The sequence below is a fragment of the Cyanistes caeruleus genome, chromosome 4 (genome assembly GCF_971803275.1).
Source record: "Cyanistes caeruleus chromosome 4, bCyaCae1.hap1.1, whole genome shotgun sequence".
Lineage (NCBI taxonomy): Eukaryota > Metazoa > Chordata > Aves > Passeriformes > Paridae > Cyanistes > Cyanistes caeruleus.
Genome location: NC_141704.1, coordinates 33,290,460 through 33,303,097, shown reverse-complemented (window position 1 = coordinate 33,303,097; position 12,638 = coordinate 33,290,460). Strand labels below are relative to the sequence as shown.

Here is a 12,638-nt window from a genome sequence, read left to right as displayed (position 1 = left end):
CAAGCAAATGTACACGAAGCCACAGAGGAGAGGAAAATATGTCTGTCCCCATCTAAAAGAAATAAGCTCAGGGCAATATGCACAGATGAAAGGGGGATGAATCAGAACAATGTAGCTGGGACCCAAAACAAAGTTCTCAAGGATATAAACTGGTGAACATCTGGGTACCAGGTCCTGAAAAACCAAACACTGCAACCAAAATGGACAATCAAGAACAGGGACATCTAACATTTCACTCATCTCAACAGGACATTAAATAGTTCAAATTTCAGGGAATGGCATTTAACCTGGATACCCTGTTGCCTGGATGAATACTTTGACCACTGTTGAGATCATCTTCCCCCTCCTCTTCTGTTCCTTTCCTGCCTCCATCACCAAAACTACCTGGCAAATTCAGGATGACCTTTCTACCAAGAAACATAGTAAATAACCTGTCTAGCTATAAACTCTTCCAGTCTTACTTGTTCCTGTTTTCTTCTTAAGGGTGGAAAACAGCGAGCAATATAATTTCAGAGCAATGACACCAACTGATAAAATAATCCTGACATTTGCTTGCTGCAGATTAGAGAAAGCCCCAGCAATTACTGAAAAACCTGCAAGTTTTGGTTCTGTCATTGGCCATTTTTATCCCCTATCACTACAGTACACTAATGTTTAGCATTAGCTATCAAATTTCCCATCCTCAGTAACCAGCAAAAAAATGACATCCAAAGATGGCATCATGAATAGCCAAGGACAGAAATCTACCATGTCCACTACTGCTGACATACAGAGGCAGTCTTTTGTAGCAGGAAAAACTTCTGAATGCTGTTTCAGTTCCCAGCATCTGCTGCAGCTGTTAACATAGAGGGCAAAATTTGATGCCATGAGCGGGATACCAGGCCATTTGGCAGAGGACACACCAAACAGAACATTATAGAGTTTTCAGAGGAATGCTTTTTGGCCAATTGGACTGGAACTGGGAAAAATACCACTACTATAGTGGTATTATAAAATACCAACTAAGAATTGGCTTTCTTATAGACTGCTTACCTTTAGCTTTCCAGCCAATCTAGCACATGAATTTCCTGAGTTTACTTTCACTCAACACATGAATGTGCTTTATGAACACTGACAAAAAGTGACATCCCTTTTCCATTCCCCAAAGCTAAACAGCTGGAACTGGGAAGTTAGTGAAAATTTCCTCTGCAGGGGCGGTGGTCTAGTCAAACGCAAGAGCAGAAGTGAGAGAATAGTTTCTAATGATGACACAACCCCTAATTGTATAGATCATCATTTCAACTCTGCTGTAATAAAGCATGTCCACACAAAAAGCTATTTGCATAAACTACTCTTAGGCCAAATCCTGCACCCACTGCACTACTCAATGGAGCTTAATACCAATCTCAGCGAGCCAAAGGTGTGGTTCTCAGTTGTGTGGGAGTAAGACCAAACTCACAGTCAAAAGCCTGGTACAGCAAAGAAGCAGCACTGCCCATCTAAAGAGTTAACTTAGCTTAAGTCCCCGGTCTGCAGATAATTCTCCTCCCCCATGCTCCGACTGCCCACTCCTGAACACAAGACAAAAAACTTTGACAGGAAGCTCCAGCAAGACTTTATTCAATGGTATACAATAGGAAGAAATTAGCATGAAAGAAGAATCGTATACATTACTGACTTTCCAAGTCACTAAAACAAACCCATAGTGACAAGAACAACTGAGTTCGATGACATAACAAGAAGCGTGTGACCATCTCTCTAGTGTCCGTACCTGTAAATAGATAATATGTTAATGCTTCCTTAAAAACTACAATTCATTGGAGTGCTGGTTTGGATGGATTTATTTTCATTCTACCACAACATAATTAACATGTAAATGGGATGAAGGTGAAATGCTGTTAAGAAAATCTTAGGAAGTTGTCCACATTTCACTTCCCCTAAAAGTCTACCCAGACACCAGTTAGAAGAGAGCCTGAGCAATCCACAACACCATGTGTAAAGAGATCTCAGTACCAGTTACCTTCTGCCCTGAATCCCACTTCAAATATATCTGGCACGAAACAAGGCCAAAGCTTTTCACAGCCCCAGAAGTAACACTGAGCACACATCAGAAAATATTAATTCATGTCTCTGTATCTCATCATGCTGCCCGTGTATTATGAAGTGATTAGCCAGGCAACATGGACTCAGTTTTCACTCTGTGTTCAGGGAAACATGTTAATATCAAAACTATGGTACTTCAGCTGTCATGTCAATGATGATTTGCACAACTGACTGTACCAGAGCCCAAACACAATTCTCAACAGTTATAATACCTATTTTGCTTTGTTTCAGTCTGGACTCTGACCAGAATTAATTTGTTTTTTTTAAGTGGGTGGGGAGAGGGACAATGCACAGTTAAGAAAACATTACTAGATCAATGGTGCAGAATGAAGCAAGTGATAGGCAAACTTCCTAACTATTCTCAATGGACAATTACCTCTCAAAATATGATTATCCCTCAAAAACCCATTCTTGGATAACCTACTGCTATTCTTAGCATGAAACCTTTAAAAAACATTAAATAAACAATACAGCAATTATAAATAAATGGGCCAAAGCTGCAGGAATGGCTAAATGGACACTTGATTTCCAAATGCTAGGAAATCAGCTCTATTAATTTCTGAGGCTATCAGAGTTATGAAACAAAGCATCAGGATAACGGAGGGACCCAATAAGATGTCTGAGGTCTGGCACCTCAGCAGAAACACTTTGGAACCCAAGCAGCTGAATTCAGGTCATTCTCTAAACCCAAATCGCTCATGCAGCAGAACACTATTCACCTGAGGCTCCACTTCTAGCTAATTCAATTTCTCTCCTGCTCTCCATTCTTTAGAGACTGTCAGTAGAAATCACTACTTTTTAACAGCTCCCACATACTCCACATCTGTTTGGACTTCCTTCAGATCTCAGACCCAGGTGACTAAGGAAAGAACCTCTCTGAACAGCAACTATGCCCTCCGACACACCAATCTGACATTGATAATTTATATTTACAGGACAAATAGACCTTTCATCTTGAAATCTGTGCAGGATACGTACTTTTGGAACTCCCATTCCCTGTTGTCCAGCGGACATACTTGGCGAGTTTTGAGCCAGCGAGAGATGCAGTGGAAGTGGAAAGCGTGCTGGAAGACAAAGTTCAGATCACGTAATTTCAGAATGTATGAAAGCATCTCAATGTGAAAACTACCACTGAAAGAATCACAGTAAGAAGAGAGTAGCAAGAGTTTGCAGGCAAAGGCGGGGACAACTGATAAGTCAATTAGCTGATAAACACCAAGGAATCGATCCACATTTTCAGAGAGGAAGAAACATTAGTGAAACCACAGCAGGGAGCCTGCTCCACAGTGCATGCAGTGGCACCTGACTGACTTCTGTTGAAGGAGGGAGTGCAGAGTTTAGCAGCTGCTAAAATTGGCAGAGCAGATGCTGATAAGAAGCATAATCAGAAAGAAAAGAGAGGATTTCAGAGTGAGTAGCAGGGATGATATAAATGTATACATGCTGAAGGAAGCTTTCTGTCAGTTTGCAGGAGATACCAGAGCCTGAATAAAAAGGAATTTGCAAAATTAGAAAGAAAGAAAAAAAAAAAAATCTCATTTATGTGTTTAGTAAGAGCGTCCTTTCTCTTACTCCACACAGCTACTTAAAATCAAAGTTCTACTTGTGGTGAGTCTCACACACAACAACATAATTTTGACACTAGAATATCCTGACATGGTTAAAAATTTTGCTCTTGTCCTCTGCAAACAGAATTGCAACATTTATAGTCCTGTTCTAGCATTATCACATTGTAACTCGATCCCACAGCACAGTAAAGATGGGACTGAGGATCAGGAAGTTATTCCACCATGGAATAGTTTATTTTCCAACTCAGGCCCAGGCTAGTGAGGTATTCAAGTTTGGAGTTCACATGCTAGTGGGACCAATTGATTTGATCAATCAATCAAAAACTGGAAGCAAATCACCTGGTTATCCCAGACTGACTCATTGAATTAGCCTGCACATAGACAAATCAAGCAGGCTGACATCCAAGTGATCATATTACTGGGGGAAAGGAAAAGGTATAACTCCTAGGCAAACCATGATCAGGAAAATCATGTTCAGAATGAAAGATCTATTGTTCCTCAAAAAAAAAAAAAAATTAAAAAAAAAAGAAAATTAAGGCTTATCTTCCTCCCTTTGCTTCTGTGTCTTACTAAATCTCCCCATCTTTCATTTTCTCTCTCCTTTCTACATTCTAGTAAACATAAGGACTTTAAAATTCTTATTTCTGGTAGATTATGTGAAACATGCTACAGAACTCATTCTGCCCCATGTCTTCAAAAAAGCAGGATAGCATCACCCCACACAAGCTCCACAATAAAAGTTTTCCTTACATTGCAGACGCCCCATGCAACTGTGCACTCCTCAGAGGTAGCCGATGCTTGGTTGGCTTGACATTCTATGCCTGTGAAAATAAAGATTGAACAAATATACACAGGAGTTAAGATGTACATGCAATACTAACTGGTAGATTCCTTCATAATAGCAGATGTAGGCAGGGGAGGAGGAGCTCTTTTGTGGTATTTAACACACCAAAAAGTATCATGAGCTACGGTTTAATGTGTACTGTTTTTCCAAAAGTATCATATCAAAACATACTTAATCCCGATTTTCTCCTTCCTCTACATTTTAGTATTCCAAAGTTCCAGAGGACAAGAGCACATAGCTCATCTGCTGGCAACATGTGTCTGCTTCACAAATTTGAAGGATAAATATTTTCCATTTTTTCCTCTTGTGTTCACAGAGATGTCTTTTGAAGATGAGTTGACAGTACATTAACTTCTTACCCAGGTTTCTCTCAATACAAATTCCTATATGTTCCTGTCAGACATTATGTACTTTAATTAATTTGCAAATTAATTTGCTCATGTAACTTTACTGTCTTTGTTTTATAGTCATGTGATAGGTAAGTACATCCCAAAAATCCACAATAGCAAATACAGTATGGTTTGGACTTTTTATGTCTTGGAGCTGAGTACCCAGGAGGATCCCCAGCCCTAACTATTTATGAGTTTGGGTTATATTTTGGGCTTTTGTGTCAGATGGCATGGATGAAGGAGATGAAAAAGAGTGAGGAAAGAAGAACAATACTGAGAAAATAAATCCTACAAGCCAGTTCTCCATTCTAAAGCCTGAGCAATTCACTTCTGCTCCAGCTCAAGAAGAAACTTCAGAAGGAAAAAAGATATTTCCAATTCCTCCATCGTCAGCAGCACAAACCTATAACACTAACATTTTACTTCTTGCTAAAGGATGTCTTCTTTAAGAGTAAAACCCAAATGAATTAAAAAATCTGCTGATAGATGATCAGCTTAGAACTCAATACAAGGGCTTGCTGCTTTCTTGTTTTTCAGATTTTTTTTCCTGGCAAAGAAGATGTCTGAATGAGGTCCAATTTTCTGTTCACTCTTTGTGTGCTTGAATATGCTTAAAGGAAAAGGAATTTGATTCACCAATTGAAGATTCAAAAACTTTCAAATCCTACAGGTTTGGCTGAAGAATGTGATCTCTATTTGTTCATCCCTTTCTCTATTTTTCATGCTTTTCAGATGTGGAGGTGCACAAAAGAAAAGAAAGGCCCATTTTTTCTGAGATGCAAGAGATGTCAATTAACTTTGGTCATGAGGAACTACTCAGAACAAGACTGATGTCTAAAGAAACTCAGTAGCAACAGCTGTTCTGCAAGATTTGAGTGAACCTCTATTTATCATATGGTTTACATCAAAGGTATGATATACCACAGCAAGAAGTCAAAAGCTCAATCCCTTGCCTGTTTACAGAAGAAAGGTCTGATGTCTTAATTCCTGAATCTCTCAGTACATACTGCTATAAAACTAAATCTGATTAAGAATGTGGAAGATACTCAAGACCCTTGAAGAACTTTGATTTCTTTGGATACTTGTATAAAACTCTACACCTGAGATAATTGCAACAATTTTACTGTTACTGCAGTATAGACTCATGGTCATGGGGCATAGTATATTAACTTTTCAATATCTGGCCAGTAATTATCTGTACAGTAACAGATAATGGTGGGATGATAAGTAGTAGGAAAAGATGAGGCAATTCATCTGAAGGGAGAAAAGTCAGGAAGTAAGCAAAGTTTCATTCAGAAAGCTTCTCCTGAAAGCAAGGAAAATACTCCAGCACACAATATACTTATCTTGTTTCTTCTCTTTCCCTGCTGGAAACAAAATATTGGGCATATTAGACATGAAGTCCACCTAGCCCATTTTTTTTAAGTGGCTCTAACATTAGAGCTGCTTGAACACAATTTTTAATTTTGCTGGATTTAAAGGACTCTGTATTTTACTGGGATTGAGAGGGAAGAAGGATGGTTTAGGCAAAGAAAAGAAGCAGCACTGACATTCTTTTAAGCATTACTCAAAGTTTCACTGACAAACCTAAACTTTCACTGACAGTCTAAAGCATGATAATCCAAAACGTTTAAGAGGACAGATGAACTCTCGTGGAAGTGGCTGAGGAGGAGTTCCCTGGTGGTGATGAAAAGCCCTTCCAACAAGACACCCAGGCTTAGCTCCCTCAAACACACTGGAGTGGTAGCTACTGCCAGCACTGCTACATTTGGCTGCCAAAAAAGGGCCTCCCAAAAGCTGAAGCACTTTTTGGTCTCCTACTTGCTTCATTTCAGAAAAGGAAAATATATCAACAAATAAAAAACAAATCATAAATAACACATGGACAATCTCCATCCTAGAATAAAAACTGATGATCCTGGCTTTTGAAAGAAAGAGAAGCTATTTACCATCTGCTGACCCAAAAGAAGCAGTAAGAGTCAGATAGTAACAGGTACTGGAGGAATACTGAATGACTCTCCTGTTGTCTTGCTTTTGACAGAGTATCTGCAGGTGAGGACAGAAAGATACAGCTAAAACCTGAAATACCTGTAAATAATTGTGAAAGATGCAATGGAAGCATTTAAACTCAGGGAGTTGCAGAAATGCGTCTTATATAATGGCAGCTTCTGAACCTTGACATCATGAGAACCGGCCCATGGTTCCTATGCATATACTATTGCAGAATTCACCTGTACATTTACAGATCAAGAAAAAAATCCAAACCCATTCCACTTAATAAACATCCTGAGACTCTTCTCTGGATTCTGTGCAACATATCCATCTTTGTGAAGATGGATTCATGGTACTTGGCATGTTACTGTCAAAGCAAGGGGACAGTATTTTGACAGCACATATTACACAGTTCAGAGCCGGTCATCTTACTATAATAAGACATTACACATTTTAGACCAAAAGATAATCCAATATACTAAACAACCTGTTAACACTCCTCAGCTTACCATGTTGCAGAGACAGCACCATAGAGCAAGCCTTTGAAGAAAGACCAAAGTAAAATCTAAACAGATCTTGGGCCTTCCCAGAGAAGAATGAAACCAAAACACTGAAAATCTACTCACCCCTTCTGTACACTGAATACAAACCAAACTGAGGGCAGGGGGGATCCTTTGAATCACATTATTACCCAGCCATAAGGCATATGCATGGGGAGAATTGCATGACACCTTAACCTTGATGCCTGACTTTACAACATTAATAAACTTTTGTTACCATGACTGGCATTACTTATCACTCTCCTACTGTTTTTCCATTCTAGGCTTCCCTTCATTGCTAGGAGTGGGAGACATTTGTATCCTGCATTTTATCAAATCAAATCTTGTGTTGCTCTTCCCTGCACATTCTATTAATTTTTTCTCAATTTGCCATCACTTCACATATTATGCTTGAAAATCTAATTAAAGGGTTTTTTAACAACATTAATGATCTGTAATAAGGAAGTAAGCAAATCCAGAGCCAACACTGATCTCGGAATACCAATTTAGATATCCCTTCTACTCTGTATGCTGTCAATTTTAGTATGTCATTTGCAGTCCAGGATTCTCATAACATTGCTCATACAAATTAATAACATGTTATGCTCGAGCAACTCAGAAAAGAAAAAAAAAATTACCTATGCCTTTTTTCTTTACTGTTTTTCCTGATCTACCTATATACTCTCAACCCCCACCCACATATTGGTAGGACTTTTTAAAATATTTTTTTAAGAATTGATAAACAAAATTTACTACTGAAAAATAGCATCTGTCCATTCTCCTTGCAGCTCCTCCACACCTCTCCTTCATCCCATATGTCCTATTTGCTATTTATAAAAAAAAAAAAAAAAAGCAAATATATGAGACTGTATTTGGTCTGTCATGGAAGGTACAATTAGTTCTGAGGCAGATTGATAGAAAGAAACACCCCAGCATCTCCTATCTTAAAATACATCACTCTTACCATGAATAATTACCTTGAATTACAGGATTTTATATACTTATTCTATACATTTGTAAATTCTATAAATGTAACATGTTCTAATAAATCTTTGAAATTCCATTTGCCTGTCAGCAAAATGCTTTCCTCTCTAATATATTATAAACCTGAGAGACTAAGTAGTAGCCCAGTGTCTTCCAAGACAGTACAGGTTAGAGACACTTAAAAAGGAAATCTTTACATTAAAGGACCTCAACTTGTTTCATAATTCCTGTTCTTTTTTAGAGTTATCATTCCCTGTCTAATAACCAAGAATAAACTGAAGCATGGATAGGCAGTAGCTGGCTCAAAATGCAAACATACCAGTCCTCAAGAAGAGAAGTGAACCTGCTTAACCCATTTTCACACTGGTGTGTTACAGTGTGTTTTCTCTTTATTAAAAAAAAGCACTGAAACAAAGCTTCTGAGAGTAATTTTATAACTATTATTTAAATATGGAGTAAAATAAGGTGCATCCCTCAGTAGCTGTTCAAGTTTATAAACTTGAAGTCTCATTTTTCTGCAGTGTTTTATACCCATACAGTCTTATTGACAAGAAGTTGCCAATAGTATTGGTTCCAAGGGCAACTGCATAAAACCAAAGTGCAACAAAACTATTCCAATGGGATCAGGATGGGCCATGCCCAGGCACTGTTCTTGGACCTGAGCTTGTTTTGGGGGATTTCATCAGCTTCATATTTTAGGAACATAGGCAAATTTCTATCTTGGGTATGTTAAAAGGTCTTCTGTTCTTCATAATTGAAACAAGACAGCTACGGTGCCAACAGTACTTTGTCACTTTTGAGGAGAAAAAAAAATAAATAGATTTGTACTCATTACTAATACTCTAAGGAACTGAAAACAGTGACTTCATGCACACAGTCCTATTTCATTATAGAAATGAACCATCAAGATTATACAGCAAAAAAAAAAAAAAAATTCAAATCAAACTGATACTAGCAATGTATCGCTTTTTATTTTGGCATTTTATTCCTCTCCTTTGTAACTGAAAAAATATTTTTCTAGGTGGCTATAAAATTCCCCCTACTATAACATGTACTAAATTAGTTAGGCAAGGTAGGTTTTATAGAATGAGGAGTCAAATTAATTTGCTGCTCCATGCCTTTCCTTGCCAGACACAGACACAGAGAGTGTTACAAGACTTCATCTTAATGAGCGTCATTGAGAAGTTGACACTCATAGCAACCTCCCCAGCCCTGAAATATAATACCTCTCTTTGGAAGCAATGTCTGTGAACCCTGAATAATTTCAGTTCCTCTTTATTACTACTCCTTTTCTTCTTTGTTGCATTCAAAATACACTCAGCAGCACCATGACTGTTGACCTGGCATCAAGTGATCCTACCCTTTACAAGAAAAGGGTGAGGGAGAAGCAGTATGGTGACAGAGGTTACAAAAATGGATTATGAGACTTCAGCATTACATAAAATAGAGGTTAGCAGAAGAGTTAGTTACTAACAGCAAGCTTTGCTGAATTATATCCTCAGCTGGATACAATCCAACTGTTCATCACACACAAGTACAAACTGTGTTCCCTCCCATTTACTTACATAGATCCATAATGTGGTTTCTGCAAATGGCACAGTTATCAACCACAATGTCCCATGCCCACAGAGCTACGGCATTCCACTGGAGAGAGGGAAAAAAAAAGAAAAACATAGTTTTGATTCAATTTACAGGGGACAGAAATCCTCACTATTCTTCAAGATCCCACGTACTTTTTGAAATAGAAAAGCTGGAATATTTAAGAAAAAACAAATCTTAGAAGTCCAGAACAATTCTTCATCATGAGTTCAGGTTACTAGGAAGCAGTGGTACATTCCTCTCACAAACCTCCCAGACACAATGTCTCCTTCCCAATTCAAAAAGAAGGTAACTCACACAGACCACCTTTCCCCTCCTCCCCCCCTCCCCCAGCCTTTTTTTTTTTTTTTTCTTCTTGTGAATCAAATGCAAATATCTGGATTTCTACTCAAGATCCAATGGCAAGGGTGCAGCTCATGCCAAATCCTCAATTCTGAAGGAAAGGACAGTCCCTTGGAGAAAGACCAATTCAGATGAGATTTTTGTAGGAGGAATTCACATTACTTGCAGCAGTTCCTCTAGGAATCACCCTTCAGAGCAACTGGGGTCAGGAACTAAATTTCTAAGGCTACTCTCCACTGAATCTTGAATAATCTTCCCTAGAAAAGGTTAATAAGCAACAACCTATCAGCAAGGCTGGATATAAAAATTTCAAAGTACTACCAAATCCACCTTTCAAATACTTACTTTTTACATATAAAAAAGTAATAGCACTATCCCATGCTACTTCAGGGGAAGGGTTTGAGGACTTTAGGGCAAGCCAGGCAGAAAAACATGGTTCCTTTTTATTCCTCCAGACAAAACCCATAATCAGGTCTTTTGTAAACTCTTTAAATAAGTGGGTCTGCCTTCAACATCCAATGCAATCCAAAACATTCTACTGGCAATCAGAATAATTTTGATTTACTACTTAAGTAGTATAGATTGTTTTTCCCACTTACATTTTTTCAGTATATATTTGCACTGACTGTACTATAGTAAATATTCTCTACTGTGCTCCTTTTCCATCTCAATGTTTTCATTTCTTTCCCTCAGTCTGGGACACTAAAGGAGGAATGCCAACTTCCAAGTATTGATAGGCAGTACTGGACTTCGATAAATTCTTCAATTTTTCATTAGTACTGATATAAAAAGTATTCCCAGTACTGCTAGATCTTTTAGGACATGCACCAGCAGCAATCCAATTCTTTTCCCCAATCTCCCAACTTCAAGCCTAGCTGGCCTTCTGGCCATCTACTCATTTCGCACGGATTTCATCCATACTTCAAGGCAGCTGAGATAAAAGTTCTCAGCACCCTTATCTCTCCCATACACTCCAGGACTTAATCTCTTGTCCCATCATGGTCTACTCTGATAGCTCACACACCTGTACTGAGCCACACATGCAATAAAGGTCTTGGTACCTTGCTGGGGAGGAGTAATGCCACTGACACATACATGGTGCTACTTCCTACCACTCTCATTATATCTGTCCCTATTTCCAAAGGACAAGCCATTATGTCACCCAGACTCTTCCTTCTGCACACATCCGGGATTTCCATCATCACTGATGGCAGCTGCATTTCAAACAAACTCATCTACAAGCAGGAATCACTGGAAATGTTTACTGATATTCAGTCTAGAGGGTCATTTTTCCTCAAATTATACCTTAGTGCAAGCCCACACAATCTATCCCTGCTTCTCTACACTCTCGGGAAGAGCCTGGACCATCACCGTGATCCAGCTGACCAAAGGGTGGCACTGGATTAGGAAAGCATATAATGGCTGCTCTGAGCGAGGAGGCAAAGCCAGGGTGGCATGAGAACATTTTCCCACTAACACGTTGCTATGGCTCGACTTAAATAACAAGGAGAAAAAAAGTCAGCCACAGACATTTGTAGAAAGCATTTTATGCAGCACATGGGGCAGCCCGGGCAGCTGGGCCACAGCGGTCGGAGGTGATGGGGAGCCGCAAGCACTCCAGCGCTGCTCGCCAGCCCGAGCTGCCCAGAGGCTCTGGGTACGGAGTAGCCCAGGCCCGTCGGGACGGCAGCGGCTGAGGGGAGCGAGCGGCAGAGCTCGACCGGGGGATTACCCCACCGGCACGGCCCCGTCGGCGCCCCCGCTCCTGCTCCCGCCCCCGCCAGCCGCGCCCGCTGATTGGCCAGCTCCCGCTGCACGTGCGGCGGCCCGCCTCAGCTATTGGCTAGGACGCACGCCAGGACTCCCCGCAGGCCTCGCCTCGCCCCTCCCACCACTCCGGTGCGGAACCGGGCGCCCGGCTCCGTGAGAGGAGCGGGAAGTCGCCCCCTTCTCCGTCCCTCTCGTTGGCATCAGGCCGGTCCCAGTCCCCCACCCCGTCCCTCCGGCAGCAACCGGAGGACCGCGCCGGCGGGGCCTCACTTTCTTCACTTCGAAGCGCTTCTTGCCGGCGCCGCTGTTGGTTCCGCTGGGGGTATCCACATCCATTGCGGCCGCCATTTTGGGTGCGTGAATCGGCCCGTCCTGCTCCGCGCGCGTGCGCGGCGAGGCGGTGGGAGGGGCCATGCAGTCGTCACGCCCACTTTAGCCCCGCCCCCTTTCCCGCGCCGGCAGGTGGAGGGGCTGATGGCGCGGTCACGTGAGCGCGCTCCCGAGGGCGGCAGCCAGGGCGGGGTCGCGC

At 40.8% G+C, this 12,638-nt stretch overlaps 1 protein-coding gene and 1 long non-coding RNA gene across 3 annotated transcripts in view; one reads left to right on the top strand and one right to left on the bottom strand.

The window, feature by feature from the left end:
• LOC111934643 (uncharacterized) overlaps nt 1–8,477 on the top strand; it is a 33,515-nt gene extending 25,038 nt beyond the window's left edge. Inside the window, exons 4-5 of one of the 2 annotated variants that reach the window (XR_015285848.1) lie at nt 3,018–3,492; nt 5,616–8,477. This is a non-coding gene — a long non-coding RNA (uncharacterized LOC111934643). The remainder of the gene's footprint in view (nt 1–3,017; nt 3,493–5,615) is intronic. The other variant, XR_002867350.2, reaches the window with a different exon arrangement.
• RBX1 (ring-box 1) lies at nt 1,571–12,569 on the bottom strand. The gene is made up of 5 exons (XM_023934793.2): nt 12,380–12,569; nt 9,964–10,042; nt 4,401–4,471; nt 3,061–3,146; nt 1,571–1,750 (listed from the first exon to the last, which is right to left on the bottom strand). The coding sequence occupies exons 1-5, from the start codon at nt 12,521–12,523 to the stop codon at nt 1,738–1,740; spliced, it is 393 nt and encodes a 130-aa protein (XP_023790561.2). The 5' UTR covers nt 12,524–12,569; the 3' UTR covers nt 1,571–1,737.
• Between the last annotated feature and the right edge of the window lie 69 nt (nt 12,570–12,638).